This window comes from Epinephelus moara, chromosome 7 (assembly GCF_006386435.1).
Source record: "Epinephelus moara isolate mb chromosome 7, YSFRI_EMoa_1.0, whole genome shotgun sequence".
Taxonomy (NCBI): Eukaryota; Metazoa; Chordata; class Actinopteri; order Perciformes; family Serranidae; genus Epinephelus; species Epinephelus moara.
In genome coordinates this window covers 26,948,300-26,969,040 of record NC_065512.1, presented here as the reverse complement: position 1 = coordinate 26,969,040, position 20,741 = coordinate 26,948,300, and the positions used below count along the sequence as shown (strand labels likewise).

The 20,741-nt window shown below is 39.7% G+C and overlaps 2 protein-coding genes across 5 annotated transcripts in view; both read right to left on the bottom strand.

Annotated features, from left to right (window-relative positions):
- Positions 1–45: 45 nt before the first annotated feature.
- Positions 46–3,648, bottom strand: LOC126393594 (ADP-ribosylation factor-like protein 6). 4 transcript variants are annotated; one of them, XM_050049822.1, is made up of 9 exons: positions 3,327–3,648; positions 3,074–3,124; positions 2,878–2,939; positions 2,711–2,779; positions 2,526–2,620; positions 1,823–1,952; positions 1,131–1,186; positions 1,001–1,013; positions 46–549 (listed from the first exon to the last, which is right to left on the bottom strand). In XM_050049822.1, exons 1-9 carry the CDS (start codon positions 3,447–3,449, stop codon positions 516–518), a joined length of 633 nt encoding a protein of 210 aa, XP_049905779.1. In that variant the 5' UTR covers positions 3,450–3,648; the 3' UTR covers positions 46–515. The 4 variants fall into 4 exon arrangements, with proteins under 4 accessions (XP_049905779.1, XP_049905780.1, XP_049905781.1 ...); XM_050049823.1 differs by lacking the exon at positions 1,001–1,013; XM_050049824.1 differs by lacking the exon at positions 3,074–3,124.
- A 1,596-nt stretch (positions 3,649–5,244) lies between these two features.
- The window catches only part of LOC126393564 (ephrin type-A receptor 6-like), a 226,335-nt gene continuing 210,838 nt past the window's right edge, over positions 5,245–20,741 (bottom strand). The window contains exons 12-17 of the mRNA XM_050049776.1: positions 17,574–17,635; positions 16,756–16,965; positions 14,230–14,379; positions 10,133–10,326; positions 9,635–9,784; positions 5,245–7,551 (exon numbers count right to left, since the gene is read on the bottom strand). Of these exons, the coding sequence (XP_049905733.1) occupies positions 7,437–7,551; positions 9,635–9,784; positions 10,133–10,326; positions 14,230–14,379; positions 16,756–16,965; positions 17,574–17,635 (881 nt within the window). The 3' untranslated portion in view covers positions 5,245–7,436. The remainder of the gene's footprint in view (positions 7,552–9,634; positions 9,785–10,132; positions 10,327–14,229; positions 14,380–16,755; positions 16,966–17,573; positions 17,636–20,741) is intronic.

Here is a 20,741-nt window from a genome sequence, read left to right as displayed (position 1 = left end):
GGCTGCCTTTTAAAAAACAACAACAACAGAAACACAGTACACGCTCAGCAAATAACAAGCTTTTATTATCGTCCAGGCAGTACAACAGCCAGCACTGACAGCATTTTCTAAAAAAAAAAAAAAAAAAGTTCAGTTGATGAAATTTGTTAAATACATCTTGGCATAAAAAAGCAGCTTCACATAAAAATGTTTAAATATGACTGTATACTGAAACAATATTAAGCACATTTCCAGTATGTTATTCAGACTGTATTCACATCGATGTCAGTAATGAATTATAACATAGGTAGTAGCTGCTTTAAATAATCATTTTACAGAGTGGTCGCTCATAAATTGTACTAATGGCAGGATTTTGTTTCATCAAAGACATTGTGTCAAAGTCGTAGCGTGCACAGGAAGTACTAGGTCATTTAACATTGACGTTTAAGGCCTACAACATCAAGTGTGATGAATACTCCAGGTGGTAAATGAGATCCGGTTACCACACCCACATCGCGTCCATGGTCACAGGCATTTCAGTCGTTCATGTGCTCATTGTTTTGATATGATCTGACAGGAGAAAAAGATGAAAATTAGATTTTTATTTTAATGAAATGTGCTTTTTTTTTTAGTAAACAACTGATTTGGAGGGTTTGGATACAAACAAAGACTTCTACAGAATTCAAAACCACATCTGATCTTGGCATTTTTGCATAAATACAACAGATTTTGAGTGGGTTCGATCAGGAAATATACACATCACAAGAGTTACATTCAAGTGGGACAAGGGGAGGTCTACAATAAACACCACACAAAGGACCCATTTGGATGGGATTTATTTCAGTAGGGGAAATTTTAATATTGCATAATTTTTCTCTTTATAGTGTTAATTCCAGTTACAAATACCTCTTGTTTTTGTTAATGCAAATTTGGCCTAGCATAACTATAATCCCATCCAGAGAGATACTGAGATACAATCGACCACCTAAATCACTTTACATGTTGACATAATAATACTTACTGTGCAATTTGTTCTATGGATATAAAAGAAATACATGTCTTAATACAGACAGCACTTGAATATTAACATTGAAGTTCTTTTGGCCCAGTATAACAGTGTTATTAGAAATATTACTGAACACACACATTACCTTGTAGCCAGTCCAGCCCTTCTTGTAGGCCCTCTCCCTTAATAGCATTGCTGGCACTGAAAAAAAACAAGGCGATGTCGAGAAGTTAATCTCCCCGTGGCACACATTCACTTTCTCATGACTTTTCGTGGATCCTGGAAGTTCAAAGCCGTCTTGCTCTTAATCCATCTGCCTTCCATCTGTCTAATGAGTAAACGGTGGTAAACATGTACATAAACTAACCGGGCTTTCGAACAACCGTGCCTCCTAACAATGTTTAACTTGAGCCACAGAAACAGACAAACAAGCTGTTGGAAAGAGGCCAAGGAAGTAGGTGTTGGGTAAACAACGCCTCTTCACTTTATTGTATCAGTTAAAGACTTTAAGCTGTCACATTGGAAGCACAAAATGTTGCGGAGGGGGAAGGAGCAAGGCTCGGCTCACTTCTGCCAGTTTAATCCAAGTGCACTTCCTTCTAGACTGCCGAACAGTAGCATGATTCAGTAATACTCAACAATGTCTTTGGAGGTGGCCTTCGCTTACAGACCCATCATCAGGGTGAATATTTTACAATATTGCAGCCATGTGATTGTCACAGCCTCCTTGTAGGACTGTATGTGTGACCCGAGCACTTGAAGGATAACTGATTAACTAAATATTGGTTTGGAATGACAGTGTGCAGCCTGTTTGGGAAAAAAAGACAAATAATTTACCAGATGTGCCAGGGTTTGTCTTTGATGTTCTCCAAACACAACATCTGTGAGACCTTGACTGAAGACATGGCATCCCGTAGATCCGTCTTGTTAGCAAAAAACAATACTGGCATCTTTTTGTTGCGGATATCTGGATAATAAGACAAGGTGACCAATGAATTACAGGCCCAGAGGAAGATAAAAAACACTTTATTTATTTTAAATGTGATATTAGGAGGACTAAAACTAGCTGTTTTCATTCAACCAAAGTTGACACCCAATGACTTCAAGGATTTCTTTAGACATTTTGTTTTCTATATTTGCGCTCTTTCTATTTGCACCCTTCCCACTTTGTGCTGCAACTACTGCACACCAATTTCCCACAGGATAAATAAAGCTTTAAGTCATCTTCATAGTTTTTTCTTGAAGATATGCTGGCCATTGAAATTAACTCATGTAGTATTTTACTGGACTTCAATCACAAAAATACTTAACTATATGCCACATTGTTTGACATGCCGAATCCAGACAATGAGGACACTAACAACTGAATCCCAGGACACTGCTAATAGTAATATTAAAAGGCAGAAGTTTATTAAAACGGCATAATTTCTGTCACAGATTACACAATATGAACCCTGAACCATGCCTGATAGCATGATTAATACAGTATATGGCAATTACACTCTACTGGAAAAACACTTCCTGTACTGTGTCTTTATACCTTCGTGATTCAGAAGGGTATCCAGCTCCTCTTTGGCAACAACCATTCTCAGTTTGTCACCGCTGTCAATGACAAATATGATGGCATGGCTCTCTCTGAGGAGAAGAAGAGAAGATGCTATAATTGCCACAATTGAGTCTTGTCGCTGCAGCAAATATTTGACGAGCACGTTGTGTGTTACATACTTGTAGTAATGCTCCCATAGGTTTCTATATCTGCTCTGCCCAGACATATCAAAGACTGTAAAAGATAAGCTGCATGAAGAGAAACAGAGAGAGAATAGCTTAGAATGATACTTACTGGTGCATTAAAAACAAATAAATACACATTATGAATGTCTATAAATTTCTACCTTGAACTCTTGAACTTTTCAATGTTGAAGCCAATTGTTGGGACTATTTCTTGTGCCTGTGTCTGCATCCACCCACACACACACACAAACACGCACAGAGACAGCCGCACAAACACAAACACACAGAAACAGACAAGTAATGGCAAAAGTATGTCAACAAGGGAATAATATAAGGAAAGTATGATATGGTCTTTACCTGACTAACATGTTTCCACTCCTCTGACAATGGGCCTAAATGATTCGAATGCTGAAAACAAGCAATCAGTGAATGATTGCAGTGAAATAAAGAAGATTTTGACAGGCCGTGTCACAAGATTTATCCCAAATAATTATGGTATGAGATTGTTTTTATGCATAACAAGTGTGTGTACCCACATGGCAGACTATACAGTAAACGAAGGCCTTGATTATTCTAACAAAATACTAAAGGCCCAGCTTTATGTACTTACATTAGACGGTTTGAGTTGGTTGATGATGGTAGTTTTGCCGCTGTTGTCCAGTCCCAAACACAAAACGTTGACCTCTTTCTTCCTCAGGCCGAGCCAGCCCGACAGTTTATCCAGCAGCCCCATTAGACTTAAGTAATGCTACACCATTTAAATTCTAACGCATCACCCCATAGATAGTCAGACCACTGGAAATTAAATATACTACATTTACATTTACAATTCCTCATGGAAGCAAAGAATGATGATAAACATAGCCGTGGATAGCGTGTTCCCAGCACTCCCTGTGAACAGTGTCACAAGCTGTGATGCCGCCTGGGCATCCCAGCTTGTGACAGGTAATCCTATTAAGGCGAATTAAGTTCTGTGAACCACCCGGTGACCTGATCATGGAGTGTGGAGCTTTCCAGGCACCCCATCCTGATGCATTTGATTTACTATTGTAACACCTTTACCTTACCTTACTTTACCTTACATTAGCTTAATTAGAGCCACCGTCTGTCTGATCTGTGCTTTAATTCAAACAATCTGTGATAGAGTGTCACTGTAAATCTACAATTAATTAGAAATAACACATACACATTTGTAGCAGCAAAACAGGACTACAGGGTCATACATATTTTAAAATGTGTTTACTTAAAGATACATACAGTACATATGAACATATTATAGTGTGTGCAACCATATATCTGTTTTAAAAAAGGGATGTGGCAAACTCTCAGTGGGAAAATTACGATGTATCCAATCTGAAAATTCTACATCTACTATTACTTTTTTTAATAATGATTTTAGGAGTTTAATTTGGACTTCTCACATTGCAGGTCTGAAGCTGGTCAGCGGTCCAACAGCTCCATCTTTTGGTTATCAGTTATGTGTACGACTTCATGTCAGTTCACAGGTTGAGGAGGTGGTAAAAGTCTGATATATTTCACAACAACAATAAAACAACAACACAAAATAAAAGCTTAATAAAGAGATGGCACTTACTCTGAAATTTGACTGAGGATTCTTTAATGGTGAGGTCTCCCCTAAATCAGTGGCTCCCAAACTTTTTCCTTAAAGAACCCCTTTTCTATCATTGAGTAAACTGACGGCCCCTGACTGACATATTTATAGATATTTCAAATTATATTCAATACATAACAATAACAGTACAGAACAACTAATAAACTGTACAGTTAACCCAAATAGCAAACCTAATAAATGCAGGAAGTTTGTATAAAACCAGTGATTTGGATGAATTTTGAGCAGATTATCTCCTGTAAATATTACGTCATGAGTTTTATTGATATTTTAAGGAACTTTTTGTATGAGTTTGTGTGTATATTTTTTACCACTAAATAGTCTTCTTTTTTTGGACAAATTCAGTGTTTTCTTCTCTCTAGCCTTGGCCATTGCTCTAACTCTGCTTGTTGATTGACTGTGTACTTTTAAAATATCTTAATGTGTACTTTTATAAAGGAGGACAAGGCTGTTCAACAGCAAGCGAAGGCTTTGTGAATATAGCTTGTGTTCAGGTTTTCACCTGTGAGGTTTTTTTGTGTCCTAAATAATACTTTAAACTTGAAAAATAACAATTTGATTTAGTTTCTCTCAGAAAAATGAATAAAATGCTGAGATATAGGCCCGCTGTATATTTTGTGTTAAGAAGTTTTCTTACGAAGAAAGCCTCAGGACCCCCTGTGAAACTTTGGTGACCCCTAATAGAGGTTGTGACACCCAGGTTGGGAACCAGTGTCCTAAATTTAGCATCGAAAACAATGACATTTCACAGCCTAAAAGATAAAAGATAACATTTCTTCCTTTGAATTGCTGCTGTTTGGATTTTGACTTAAAAATGGAAACCAAATTAAATGAGCAGTCAACCACCAGAACTGTTCATCTTTATTTGCAAATAAATATTCGCTGTAACTGCCTCTTACAGTGTGCAAGATCTACAACATCTCTTTGGAAATTATAGAAAAATAAAATACAAGAATTATAAGTATACTTGTACTTTGTACAAAAGAACGTTCTAACATTGCTCAGCAGTAGAACATGCTAAACAAACAGCATCTGATATTCTCCTTTTTCTGTAGAGGGGTGGTGACCGGGAGCGTGTGTGTGCAAATATGTATGTGTGTGTGTTTGGATGTGTGCGTGCACCTTTGTTCTACTCCTGCAGGCCTGGATGCATAACTACACGTTGACCGAAAGGCACAGATCTCTGGATCCGGTTTGCCTTGGACATTAATCATCGAGCCCCAGTTTGTAAGGTAAACTGCAGCTGTAGAGGGGCGGGTGTTCTCCTGAATTATGGAATACAACTCAAACTAATGGCTAGGTCCTGTGACTGCACTGAAACTTATGAACCACTCTCAAGTGTTTCCGTCTTGCATGGTTAACGGACTGTAAGGCATTCTGCGTGTGTGTGCGAGTGTGTGGGTGCATGTGTGTGTTTGTCACTGTTGATGTTAGGATGACACATGATGAGTTATGATGCTGCTGTTTATGTTTGTTCTCTCTCAGCTGTCCTTAGAGTCACTTCCTGTCTCTGTGGGACAGCTCTGTCCTGATCACACAATCCTACTGACTACTGCCTTTTCTCACCTGTTCCCATCCACCAGGTTTTAGCTACTTCTGCTGCCAACAATTCAGCTAACTAGTTATACTCTGCAGCGCTGCCTATTCACCACTAACTGACTTAGCACATGAAGAAAAATGGCGATTTTAATGGCATAATCTGACAACTTGACATCATCTACTGCGGATCCAACGGTTTCGTTTCACCTTACGTCTATGTACACTTGTTTCCCAAACTGCCACAAACGCCACAACCCTTACATGACCACAATGTATGAACAGACTGGAGTGAAATCCATCCAGTTACTGTGCACCTATATGGCGGATTATTCTGCTCTGACATCTTGGATCAACTCTGCCCCAGAAGTGCACTGTATTAGTGTGTGTGCAGGCAAAAAGAAAATAAAATGTATATGAAATCAGCTGATTCTGAAGAACCATATAAGTCCATGTCAAGTTTCCAGACAATATCAATCATCTCCTATCTATATCTAAGTTCTGTGAACATTCATATGTTAAGACAGTGGAGATTGTGTACTTTCAGGCAATGAATAACATTCACAATCCAAAATAAATCAGGCTTACCACACAACTGTGAGTACACCAGTTGCTAAAAACTGTCAGAATAGACTTGTATGGTTGTTCATCTGAAGGCAACGGATCCAGTTCTGCAAGCTTATCATGTGACAGTAAAAACAGGTGGATGGTGTAGTGTGAGCCTCATGTTTATGTGTCAACAAGAGTTCTCTCATGGCGCAATTCTTCATCTCTCTCTCGTCTGAGATACTGAGGTGACTGCATAATACTGTATTGCTGATTTGGATAAAAATCTTAAATAAATAAAACATCTTAAATAAGATCCAGATTTACTAGGGCTTTCACATACAGGACTGCACATATATAGATATTAGGTTATGATAATAATTATCGATTAATTGTCTATACACTTTTAAACATTCAACAAATCTCCGTAACTTGCTTCTCACTTCTTTCTTCAAGTATTAGCGTACCAGATTCTCTGGAGAGAGGGTAAACTAAAGCGATGCAAATAAAACCTTCATGATAAATTATCAAACTCCAAAATAAAAAATATTGAGGATACTTTTTTTCAAATACTTTTCGATTGCACACCCGATAGCAGCTACATGAGCACATAACTCGGAGCGGAAAAAGAAAGAGAAAAGAAGAGTCAAAAGATTCAGTAGATTACGTTTGCAAATCTACATCTCTAGATATTGTTGCTCCACACACAAAGTACTGCTGCTGCAACAAGGCATTACATTCCCCTAAGTGAGGGCCTGGGCCAGTCTTTAAAGTCTATCAGGCAGAGCCAGGTATTCTGGGTAAGGGGTGTATAGTAGGAAAGAGTCTGTTACTACTGGATGTGAGGGAGACCAGGGGGCAGTCTGCTGTGGTAGTCTGTCCAATGACCTCCTGTATGAGGGGTTAAGACTCAGGCACAGGCTGTATCGACTGTCTGTCCAACGGTCTAGACTTCACTTCCGTCTTGTCCATCTATCTGTCCGTCCCAGGTTGTGTTAAAGGGTGTCCTCATACATGGAAACCCTTTTCCTGTTCGTGCAGTAGCTGAAGGCGGAGGGTCTGTACGCTGCTGGTGATCCGCCTCTGGTGGCCGATCAGCTCCACCCCTATACGCCTCACATCTCTAGGCCGAGAGGTGAGACACAAAAACAGACAAACACAAACAACGCTTTAAGGCTTACTCGTGAGGACTTTACATTGACTTCACTTATTTCTAAGGTTTTTTCAGAGAGGCCCTTTGACATCTAGCCCCACTTCTATCCCCTTTGTGAGGCATCACAAATGAGGCGACATTTCTTGCAAAAGTAGATGTGGCTAAAATAGTGCAGGTTCTGACCTTGCTAACAGGACTTTTTACATGTTTACACATAAATGTACAGTTACTCTTCTGCTACATGGATGCATCAGAAAACGCTATGGAGGTCTCTGCTCCATGTAGCTTTCCAGTAATCTGTTTTTACAGGCTTCTGATTGGCCAACTTCTTTGTGTGACTTTAAGGTTATGGTTATATTGCCACCTGTTGGAGATATTTTGTAACAGTGCGTGTACAGGTGTTTTTGTGAGGATGAAGGAGGGAAAAACCCTGTTATCAAAAATACCTGTGTACTAGTGGACTGGGCCTGGGTCGTGTTGGCAATGTTTACACTGTCTGGTAAAAGGCAGTGATGTTTTGAATACAAATATGCTATAAACTTTAATAATTGTCCTCACTCTTGTAAGGGCTGAGTGAGGATTCATGAAAATATCTTACTTAAAAGTACATTATTCATTTTAAAAACCTTTCATGTATGTAAAAATATGTGCACGCTAAGTTTATTTGAGAAACGTATCGGTCACAATGCGAAACTACACAAGTACAACCACAGGGCTGTATCAATCATTTAAAAAGGGAAGCAAAATCTCAAACACGTTTTTATCAATTGTTGATGTGGTAGCCTAATTGTCTCCAGTGTTGAGATTTGGCTCCCCTTTTTTGGTATTCTCGAAATTTAACATTACACATAAGCCCCGTTTCCAACAAGCAGTTCGGTGTGCCTTTTTGCTGTTTCCACTGTGAAAAGTTGTGGATGGTACCAATGGAATTGTTCCGTACTTTTCTATTTTTGGTCCCCCCTCTGTTGGGTTACCTAGCACACAGAATTGTTCTAAAAGGTGGAGCTGTGTCCGCAGTCTGTTGATTGGTCAAGAGCAGATGGTCACTCTTCCTCAAGGCTGAGTTGTGGCTGGTTTTGAGGTTTATATGTAACCACTGTTTATACTGTGGAAAGTTTTACAGACATTGGTGAACTGTAACTATAAAATGGTAGGATGTTTGACTGCCTCTCACAGTGACTGTGGTCTGAGAAAATAAAATTAACTGGGCCAACTACCAGCGACTTTTAAGGTGGAACGTTTACTTAATGTATGAATTGGGGACATGAATCCATCAGCACACCTTAAATTTCAGTGTAACAACTATTAGTAATCCACTTTTAGTAATGAGTGGATCTTCAAACATTTAAAGATATATATTAATATATTCGACCGGATTATGTGAACTGCAGATATTCTTATACTCACATGGAGAAAAAAAAAAGCATCGTGGAGTGTTGTTCCTGTGGGCTTCGGTGAGACTAAACCCCTGAGCTTGCCTTATTAGTAATAAATGCACACACCCACTATTTTTAAATATCCCATTGAGAGAGACTCTCCATGCAGCCTTTTCTATTTTGTTCTGAAAATGTTGGTGTGCAACCCTGTTCTGTGGACGATAAACAAGGTGCAGACTGATAAAGGAGGAAATACAGTGAGTGCTGGACGGAGCAGTGAGTGACAACAATCCCGCCCACATGAGAGAGTACTGTTTGCGGTTGAAACATTATGCGGACCTAGGGTCTAAGTACCATGTCTGCAGGGTTACTTCTGGTTCCAAAGGTACCATACCGAAAGTGTTTGGTGGAAACAGGGCTATTTATGCTATAGCATTGGAAAACATGTGAGACATCATATATGACATCATCAAGGTTATTTTCTCAGACTTCTGAAAGATACCTCCCAAAGCTACAGGAGACATTAACAGTCTGAATAGTATTTCTCATAACAAGTAAATTGAACCTTATGAGTAAAATTGATGGAGTATCCCTTTAAATCACTGCTGCTATAAAAGGTAGGTCCTATTTGGTTTCATGCCATCTAGTAATGGGTATGTTTTGGCTCTGCTACTCACTCAATACTCATCCTCGCCACAGAATCCAATGTGTTGTAGCCAGCTGCCATGAAATTGCTCTTGTACTGACTCATCTTAATGGAGTCCAGCCAGTCGCCGATGGAGATGAACATTGGGTAGTCCATTTCCTCCCCTGGAGACTCTGGTAGACTGATACAGAAAACAAAACAAAACAAAACCAGGTAATGTCAGATCCTGCCAGTATTTCTAAAGCATCTCAAAGGTGAACAACTTACCCTTCTGACTTAAAGAACTCACACTGACACACACCATGTCCTACCCTTAGGCGTAGGAGTAAGAGCATTTTATAAACTGTATTTGATATAGGAGAGATATCCTATCATAGCTTGCTGTTTATTGCAACTCAAATAACTCGGTTCTGAGTTCAGAGATGCTTGAAAAAAAACATGGTCCCCTGTCACCTCTGCTCAAAAAAACACATACAGTGCATTTACATTTAAATCATTTCATGAAACTAGAAACTCCTCAGTACAGTACCTCTGAATGTCTTCTACCAGTGGCAGCAGGCTGCTGGGGTTACGGATCAGCTTATCCAAGAAGGTAACAACATCGGTGAATTTGGGCCGATGACTCCTCTCCTTCTGCCAGCAGTGCAGCATCAGTTGGTGCAGGGCCACGGGGCAGCCCATGGGTGCAGGCAGCCGGTAGCCCTCTTCGATAGACAGAATCACCTGGAGAGACAGTTGGATGCGTTGAAGAATGAAGCGACTGCTGTAATAGAACTTAATTAGCCTGAAATTTGATGTATTCAGTTGGAAAGTTGAAGTTAGAGACTTGGAATTGCTTCTCTACGATCTTGCAGGCTGCAGCACACCACACAAACACAATAAACCCACGGAGTAACATATCTGTGGCATTGTTCGGCATTATGTGGATTTGCATGAAAGGTCCAAGGCTCTGGAGCTGCATTTACAAGGCTATGCAGTGCTACAAATTGATCCTACTCAAATGATTTTCTACGAATAACAACATAAAGCGAAGGTTCAAATCAAGTCCATGAAGCTTTTCACAATGCATCAGGGTATTGTAGATGCTGAACGTGTACATAGCGTCTCACACAACAGAAATGTATAACGTATGCCTGTATTTCACATACTATATCTGCTGAAGAGATCCCATTTTATAAGATCTTTAGTCCCCTTTTACACATCAGTTTCACTTTGGTTATGTGCATATTTAACACTGAAGAGTAGCGTAACAAGACAAAGAATCTACAGCCACATTAGCAGCTACAACATGACATACTGTCATTTGATACATCGTTATTGTGAAAAGAATTAATTAAAGCCACTTTTAGATGCATTAATAATAGCTCTGCCTGTCCAATTATAAGCCTGCAGCAAAGAGACGGATTACCTGCTTGATCCTTCAGGTCGAAACAGCAAGCATCATCATATTTAACGCTTTTGGTAAGCTTCTATTATTTCCCATAACCTTTTCTTGGTTGTCTGATTTCCTGTGTAGTAAAAATAAGTTTGAACTTGCTCTCTTATTCATGTGCCCAAACCTTATCTGTACTATCAATCAATTCCAACATGTACCGCATGCAAGCGTAAATTCCTTTTTAATCTGAGCTGATAGCGTGTAATACTGCAGCATCCATACAGCAGATCTCCATCATATCTGTGAGTCTATGGGAAAGGAGAGATTCATGCATCTTTGTAGGGAGCAGTGGTAAGTGGCTGACCAGGATGAGATAGTGTTTGGCTGCTTTTGCGGCTTGGCTGGCCTTTTGCCTTGGAAAGCACTTCTAAGCAATTCCCAAACAGCACAAATCCTCTGCAAACCCTGGGACCTTAGTGAATGTGCGTGTGTGGGTGTCTGTGTATAGATGTGTACGCGTCTGTGTGTAAGGGGTTGAAGGGATTACGGTGGAGCTTTCACACTCAGCGGAGAGAGGGATGGATCTGCTTCCTCCATGGCCCCTCCAATCCCTGACCACAGCCCAGGGATCAGCGGGTTGCTCAGCCACACTGAATCCACGGCTTTAAACTCCCCCTCCATCGGACCGGAGTCCTCTGAACCCCTGACCTTCACTGCTCTTTTCCCTTCCCTCTCACTCATCTTTTTCATCCTTTTGGTGAATCTCACCAGCATTTCTGTTCCTCCCCTCCTCTCTCTCTCAGAGGTAGGCTTTTGATGTGAGAACAGAGAACAGAACAGTCAGGGAGCAGGTTAAAGGGCAGCAATTTTAACAGATATAATGGAAAATAAACTCAGAATTTACTCAGTGGAGCAGGACTTGAATTGAGAAGTCAATATTGAGCTGTGCTGTATTGTTAGAGGTTAGAGAACCAGGCTTGTGAGGGGAATATTTGTGGAAACAGGTCTCTTCCATCCTTGAAGAAAGATCACTGAGATGCCTCAGAGAAAATCACTTGCAAGAATAGTCATGTTGGGCAAACACAGGCAGCAGATGAGTTTCCATCTAAATGTAGGGCAAATCTAACCAAATTTTCAGAGAAATGGCAGACAGAAATTAAATTTTGTATTAATGAATGCTCTTCCTTCCACTGCTGCCATGCAAATATCTGGAGTTAGTTCACTGAGATAAGCAGTAGGTGGCGCTAATTCTCCAGTCAGGTGCCACTGCAGAAGAGGGTGCAATAAGATAACGTAATTAAAAGAACGCCAACCAAAATTCAAACAAAGGAAAACTATGAATGTATTATAATGGAGAGCATGCTGGAAAATGGAACTTTTTAACAACTAATATCACAGCTATGTGCTCTTGGAAGAGTTCTGGTAACAGCGCTGTGTGCACAAGTGTGTCAAAAGCCACCCAGAGGCGACAAAGAGAGACTGTATGTCATCATTCATTCACTGAATCTATTTCCATTGTACTTTGTCACATTTACCTTTTATTGATACCCCAACTTTCCAGCCTCTCCTAAGTGTATTTTTGTTGTTGCAGTATTTAAAGATTTTTTTTCAATTTTTTGGCATTTCTATTCATTTTTTTTATGTGCACATTTAAAACGTGCATAAAAGGATATGGATGGAATTGCACCGGGTGTTTCCATGTTCACTAGCTTATGCAGCTGTGTCAACCAACTAATTCTTTATATTTCCAAAAAGACAAAACATTGACATTAAAATGATTTATTTAGATGATACCATGAAGAGATAAAAAAAGAATATAATTATATAATTTAAGAGCTGAATTTAGAAATGAAATGTGACATTCAATTTTTTTTTTTTTTTTTTAAATACTACTAAATACACAGAGTTTGGTGAGTGGCTTGTCAAAAATGTCTTGGTATGTTCAGACAGAACATGAGGTGAGTTTTAGACATGGTGCAAAGTCAGTGGAAAGAAGGGAATGGGCATTTGCCCTGGTCTGAGCAAAGTGACTCAGGGACATGAGTTGAGAATGAAAGGAGGTGGATGGAAATGCACCAAGTGTTTCCATGCCATCTGGCCATCTTGCATTGTTAGGGTTAGATGGGTCCAGGGGAGAATGGGTATTTTAGGTGGATTCAGTCTTGGGATCCCTCCCCAGTTGACTTAACATCCGTTCTCTCCAGGACCCACCTAACCCTAACGACACAAGATGGCCGGGGGGTCAACGACTCACATGTAACCTTAACGACTCTGAAACTCAGAGCTCACATCTGACCTCACTACTCTGTTAGAACTGAAGAAGCCTCTTAAATGAGAGCCGAAATTTCTTCAAGAAACTCAAGCAAGTCATGATTACCATGACCAAGATGACTGAGAATCCGAGAAAAAGTCCACATGTCAAATATTAATGTGCTCAGAGACTTTTTTTTAACGGGGGGAATAAATACTGCAAAAATGGTCCAATAATTCACTTTGCCTTCTGTCTGAACACAACTTTAACTTGATGAGGATTCTCTGTGGGAATCTAGAATATTATATATTTTTTTTAATTAAATGTATTTGCAAGGGACCAAAACCATTGGTCTCAAACAAGAAAAGAGATGTTTTGAACCAGATTAGGTAGTAGCGACCAACTGCAGACCCTGGGGAGGTAAACATGGCCTATAATGACCTCAGCATCTCTAATATTCTGATTATGGACTGTAGCATCCTATAGGACAAACACGACTACTATTATTACTTCTTTTATTTGACTGACTAAAATTTGTTAAATATATCTCATATACGGCAGACTTGAGTAAATGTTCTTTCTTCTCATTGCACACCTTGATATCAAATACTTCATGTTTCATACAAATCAAGCTAAGTTAAATAATTAAGACATCAGTCACCAAAGTGATGCCCACACCTCCTCCTCATCTCTTCCTCTGCAGCAGCTTTACCACCTCTTTTCTGAAATCATTAAACACTACTTTGTGTCAGGTTCTTTCTATGTGTGTCTTGAATATTCAGTTCATTGAACTTAGTGGCAGAAGCTTTTCGGATTAAGTCAGTGAGACTCATGAGCTTTTTGATCGAGGAGGGAGAGTGAGAAGAAGAAAATGAGGTAATCATGCGGTTGTTACTTAATTGTTCTGTAAGTATAAAGAACATTTTCCTGACCGGGTCACTTGTTCTCCTAGTAACACAACTGCTCCATAAACAACCATTGTGATGACTTCAATACTCACATCCTGATTGGACATCTCCCAGTATGGCCGCTCCCCATATGACATCACTTCCCACATGACGATTCCATAACTCCATGCGTCACTGGCTGAGGAGAACTTCCTGTATGAGATGGCCTCAGGAGCGGTCCATCGGATGGGGATCTTACCGCCCTGTTCACACAAGCAAATACTAATTACTTTCATTTACTGCACAATCAATAGCACCACTCCAAAACTGACGATCACAACATATGAAACTTAATTGATATTGTTCCCATGCCTCAAGAATGTTGTGGCCATAGAATATTTTTTGTGCTACTAACCAAATCCTATTATCACCTTTTCTGTATTTATCACCTCTAGTATCCACCTCACCTCACCTCACCTCACCTCACCTCACCTCACTCCACCTAAGCCTTACCTCACCTACCCCCACCTTACCTCACCCTTCACTTCCCCTCCGTGGATTTCAGCCACAGTGTTGTGGAGCAGAAAGATAAACCTGGAACCATAAACACAGCATTTCCTTCTCACAATAACCTCAATACAAACCAGGAAATGGAGGTCACTGTGGGCTCAGACAGATTTACAGAATGGCGTCATTTCACTTTTTGAAGTTTAGCTTTTGCTATCAAAGGCAACTCCATCTCTCGCTGGCCTCAGGAGAGAAGGCAGAAAAATCAACATTTCCGCAACCTAATCAAGTCGGAGAAGAGCGATGCATCAGTTTGCTGATGTCTCAAGCTTACATAGATAGCATCAGTGCCTAAATACAAACTCGGAATAAAAAATTAAGTCTACCAATTTCCAAATGCCTTCCCATACCGACAAGACTTATATTTTGGGGGAGAGATGAACTTGCTTTTGAGAATATAAATGATAAGATGCAACAACAGCAGGTAACTGTTCTTTGTTATGCAGTGACACAAGGAGGATCATGCACAGCACAGCTGGTAGGGAGTGTCTTGTAAGCTCACAGTACATCACTAAATTGAGTTGCTGTTTGCTAGGTCTCTACTCCACTGCCTTTCATAGTTCAAGACTTCAAACTCTACTTCTAATGAGGTTCTCTCACAAGGCCAGGAACAGACCAGGAGAAGTCAGCCAACCGACAGTGAACATGACTGAACTGAGAAAAACTTGTGTCCTTGTTATGACTGCTGAGATGCTGTAAATAATAATTAAGATGACAGACTTGTTTTTTAAAATCACTGTATAGTTCAGATATCCAATCTGCATGGTGGCTTATGGTAACACACAGTTACTATGGTCAGTTTGCTAGAACAAGCTGAGGCGATTTAACAAGCACTACATTGAATATTGTTTTAATCTATGCAAAAGTTTAAGACCAACAAAATGAAGACAGCAGATTTTAACTTTAGGGAAACCATCTCTGGCTTTAGAACAGAGGTTCCAAACTAGTGGGTCGTGGTCCAAAGGTGGGTTGCCCAATGGACCGCAAGTGACTTGCAAACGTGTGTTAAAGTTTGTAAAAAAACAAAACAAAACAAAAAAAACCAACTCACTTTAATTTTAGATACAGTAAATTTCCAGCACATAGCTTTTATTATGAAGTGCCGTTTTCTGCTGTAGAGTGAGTGACTAACTGACAGCTACTTGACAGAGGCAGCAAACTAGCTCAACGACGTGGCCAAATGCAAGTATGACGACCCTGTGGCTGGACCAGTTTGCAACCACTGCTTTAGAAAACTCCTCCAGATGCCTTTTTTTAAGTGACGGCATTAAATAAATGTTCTGTCATTGAACACAAAAGCCTCACATAAAAACAATTTCCAACAATGAGAGGCATAAATGTTCATTCTCAGAGATGTTTAGTGTTGTCACTACCAGTACTTATATATGTAGAGCTAAAACATACAAAGATTGTTGCAAAGAAAAGCAGGACGGCAATTATCTAAAAGGACTAGCATAATATTTTCACCATAGGCCCCTGAATGCAAACACTGGACACATATTTGAGAAGTATTGTTTTTGGGTCCAGTAACATGCCTGCCTTCTGCCCCTGATTCCCCAATCTGAAGTTTTTCAGATAAGCTCTGAGCAGAGAAATTGGAATTGAATCAATAAGAGTTTTGGAGGCCAGTGCCAAACTGCTGATACAAAATCTTAATATCTGGACATTTCACTACCTTTATTGCAATGTTTCAGGTTTTCCATAAAACTGCATCATTTCCAGGGTGAAAAATACAAAACAAAACAAAGCAGCATCTATGTAACTAAAATTAAAAGTCTATATCCATCCTGTTGGTTTCCCATTTAAATGAAGTATTTAGTGTGGGGAGAGGGTGATTTGTACCTGTATTTATGCTGTTTGTGTTAAAATCTGAAACTCTACAAATAAAATATATTGAAAAAATTAAGTATTGTCACTCACATGTTACAAAAAATGAATGAATCAATTTAACCCCAGTATGGAGCCTGTACTATAAGGATGTATTTTCTATAATAGGATTAACTCAGCTTTGTTAAACCTGTAATACATTACTAGCAGCTGCTTGGATTCAGAGATTTGTGTCAGGTTTGTACCGTTGTGGTGTAAGCGGCCTCCGGGTCGTCCTCCAGGACTCGGGACAGGCCGAAGTCTGACACTTTACACACCAGATTGCTGTTGACCAGGATGTTTCGAGCTGCCAGGTCTCGGTGAACGTAGCCCATGTCTGACAGATACTTCATGCCCGAGGCGATGCCACGCAGCATGCCAACCAACTGGATGACAGTGAAGTGACCGTCGTGTTGCTGACAGGGAGAGCAGGATACAGAGAGAAATGAGGAGCCATTGCAAAAAACAGAGACAGCACAGACAACCAGAGAGAATAGGAGGGTCGATAAAGATTGAGAGCAAAAACGACAGGACAAAGGAATAACACTGACACAACATAATGGTGTGAGCAACAGAATATATAGTGAAATACTTTAGTGATTTTGAGCAAACAAATTGTTTGTTCAGAATGCTAAAATGGGAATATTATCCTGTCAGTAAACTGCCAGGATAACATTGCCATTTTAGCTTCTTGAGAACCCAAACAGAGACAACGTTAAACTGCCTGTTTTTCTTGAGATTCTTAAAAATATTTTACTCTGCTTGGCCTCCAGCTAACCACAATATCCTTAACCCATGACTAAAGGTGCTACTCTGCATGCATGGCTTGAAATGAAAAACAAAGATGTGCAAAGGTAGTGTTGCTTTTACAGACTGAGACAAAGGCCTTTAGTAGATGTATGTTATGGGTTTCTCTTTGTCTTAAACTATAATAACTTCATGCTTTTATTTCCCACAAAAGTACCACCCGAGGCATGAAACAGACATATTCATACTTGAATTCTCTGATCACATCAACACTTACCCTTAAAAAGGAGTCCAGCGATCCATTTTCCATGTACTCAACCACAATCATCACAGGCCTGCCTGTAAACACAAAAACACAACACACACTGCTCATTTCTCCAAAGATTATTTCTTTGTTTATCGATTTCTTTTGCTTCAGACAGTGCGCAGTTCAAGGTGAAAGACCTGAGCCACTTCCATTTGCTGAATAAAGACTGACTTACTGTGCAATGACGTAAAAGCTCATACGCTTGTGAGTAGCTGTTTGTGATTTTTTTAAAGGTAAATAAAAAGTTTAATAGTTTTAAAGAAAGATAGTCTTAAATAAATATATTTAAATTGATATAATCCATTATGTAGACATCAACACTTTTTTGTGTACGCACATGTAACAAGACAACATGGAGGAAAGACTAGTCAGCATGGTGAATCATTGAATGAAGGTCATCAAACTATTAGTCAAGGGACACTGGTCCCAAATGATCCTCTGAAGAAGCACAAGATAATGTTCTGAGTCATCTAGGTGACACATTGGGCTCTGGTAAACACGGTCTGACAAAACCACACTGTGTTTATGTGTGTGCCTTTGTGTATTACTCACGTTGTGGGGACTTTAGTCTGTTAACACATTGTGGGGACTCTTGTAGGGATGAAATGCAAGTCCCCATTATCTAAATCATTCAATTTTAGTGTGAGGACTTGGGTTAAAGATATTGTCCGGCAAGTAGTAATTATGATTAGGGTTAGGGTAAGTCTTCAGGAAATGAATTTAAGTCAATGTTAATGTCCTCTGAAGTGATGTAAACATGACTGTGTGTGTGTTTCTGTGTGTTTGTGTGTGTGTCTGCCAGTTTGAGACAGAAAAAAGCAAAGAGAGGTTTGGGGAAACACACGGGCCATCGGTGGTTGATTGATGCACTGAGTCAAGAACCTGAGTTCATAGAACTTTTCCAATCTTCTGAATGGGACCTGCTCAGTATTCAGTCCATGAATGACATGAAACATTAGTTAGAAACAGGTGCGTGCACAGTCTCTCTTTCCAAATGTTATTGTTTCCCCACAGAGGATCCCTGCGGTGTTACAGATTGACTGGTTTACAGCTGGGAGGCAGTTGTCCAGGCCTGTGTGCCGGTGAGCTGTAAAACATTCTGAACTGCTGGAAAGACAAATAAAAAGTGTTACTGTAGTGAAGTAACACCATGAGATCACACTCCAGATTCAAGACAGCTTTTTTCCTGACATGGGAGTGTGAAAAGTCACATGATGAAAAATAGCGTATTACTCTAACTTACAATATAAACGCAAAGATTTGTAAAAAGGTTCCTTTTATACATCTGAAGGGCTTTTATAAGATGTTCTGTGTTTTCAGAAGAGCACAATGCATGATAGCAGTGTCACTTTAAAGAGTAAAGGCATTTGATGCGGATTTCAGACACAGTGAGATATTACACAGCTTGTGACATGTCACAACAAGTCCAAATGACATCTGTCACCACCACTTCACCGCCTCGAAAACATTTTTTGATAATTGCTGTGACAGGACAGGCAATAACAACAATGTCAGTGGTGTTAGTGTGTGGCCAGAAACTGTTTTTGAACTAGTTCCATTTATCAACCTCTAAAAGTCTCTTATAAGCTTCAAATACAGATGTATTCCCCATTTTCTTTTCCAGAATAACCAGAACTGGTTGAAACTAATAATGTGGTTGATGTGACTAGTTGCATTCAAGATTGATGATGGATTATATATATACATGTAGAGTTTAGGTTTGTCTACAAAACTATAATTACCACCTTGCAGTTGTACGTCTCTGAAAACCAGTTAAGTTACACTTTACATCCATGTCTGTCCAGACCTTAGATGTAGCTATGACAGTGGACAATGCTTCAAACACATGCTGCAACAAGAAGCCACAAATTCTAGAACATGGATGCCACACATACATGTTCAGCCCTGCAGCACAGAAGAGATCTATACAATCACCACAGTTTCAAAACGGAGACTTAAGATTAGTGTCGCCAGTTCTGTGTCTGACCAAATGTCTCCCCCTCCATTCCTGAGTTATGGCATTGAGTAATGGCCAGAAAAGTGTGGTTTTGCAGAACATTATGATGTCACAGTGAAGCTGACCTTTGACCTTTTGGATATAAAATGTCAGCACTTCATCATTTTATCCTGTTAAGACATGTGTGTGAATATGAATTCTTGAGTTCTGGCCAAAAACGTGTTTTGTGAGGTCAAAGTGACCTTTGACCACCAAATCTAATCAGTTCATCCTTGAGTCCAAGTGGAGCTTGGTGCCAAATTTAAGGAAATTCCCTCCAGGCGTTCAGCCAGGTATAGAAGTATAGAAATGTTACGAAATGCATTTTATCAGAATTCTGAAGGTGGCAAATATGACAAGTCATTATAGAGCAGTAACACAACTAACCGGCTTAACCTGTGAGTTTTTTTTGTAAGAACTGACAGCAAGTAACACTGACAAATAATGCTGAGCTCTTTACAGCCTTATTTCCCACCTGGGACAATGGGACACACCCAAACTATGATGCTCACGTCGATTGGATCGCCATACTAACACACACGGAGGGGTTACAAGCAAGGTTCATGTGCAACCTTCATTTAACGGTTTTAGTGGACAGGACGCTGGTGTTCTGCTGGGACTTGGTTAAGGGACATCTCATTAGAGAAACAGGAGACAGCAGGCGAGACTGCAGGCAGCAATAAGTCTGCATAAGTAAACAAAGCACACAAAGTCAGATTTATGCTTCAATAAAACGGTATATTTTATTTTTACAAGAGGGAGTCTTTAGGAATGAGAATTGAGTGGTTGGTTTGGCAAATGCGTATTGGGTTCTCAAAATCACTTTTTGGAAAGTTTTGATAGGAAGCAGCTGGGACTGTCCAAAATGCAAGATAATAATACAAAAGATGGTGCAAGCCATGGTCATGGCCATGAACTACACCTTCCATTGAGGTTCACAATCAGCGCCGAAGAGGCGCAGGTGAAAAAAAAAAGCTCTTTGAGAAAGTACACATGCTTTGTGTTGTGCGCCTTCATAAATGTTGAATCATTTTTCATTTTGAATGTTTTATATTACACTTTTAAATGCGGACTTTGATCTCTTGCAGGTAAAGAAAACTGAACAACTATACGGTAGCCTTAACCTTCAGATAAACTGAAGA

Coding starts and splice junctions, on each gene's coding strand:
- LOC126393594 (XM_050049822.1), bottom strand. CDS start 3,449: ATGGGGCTGCTGGATAAACTGTCGGGCTGGCTCGGCCTGAGGAAGAAA. Junction 3,125..3,326: donor ACCAACTCAAACCGTCTAAT/GTAAGTACATAA, acceptor GCTTGTTTTCAG/CATTCGAATCATTTAGGCCC. Junction 2,940..3,073: donor AGTGGAAACATGTTAGTCAG/GTAAAGACCATA, acceptor GGGTGGATGCAG/ACACAGGCACAAGAAATAGT.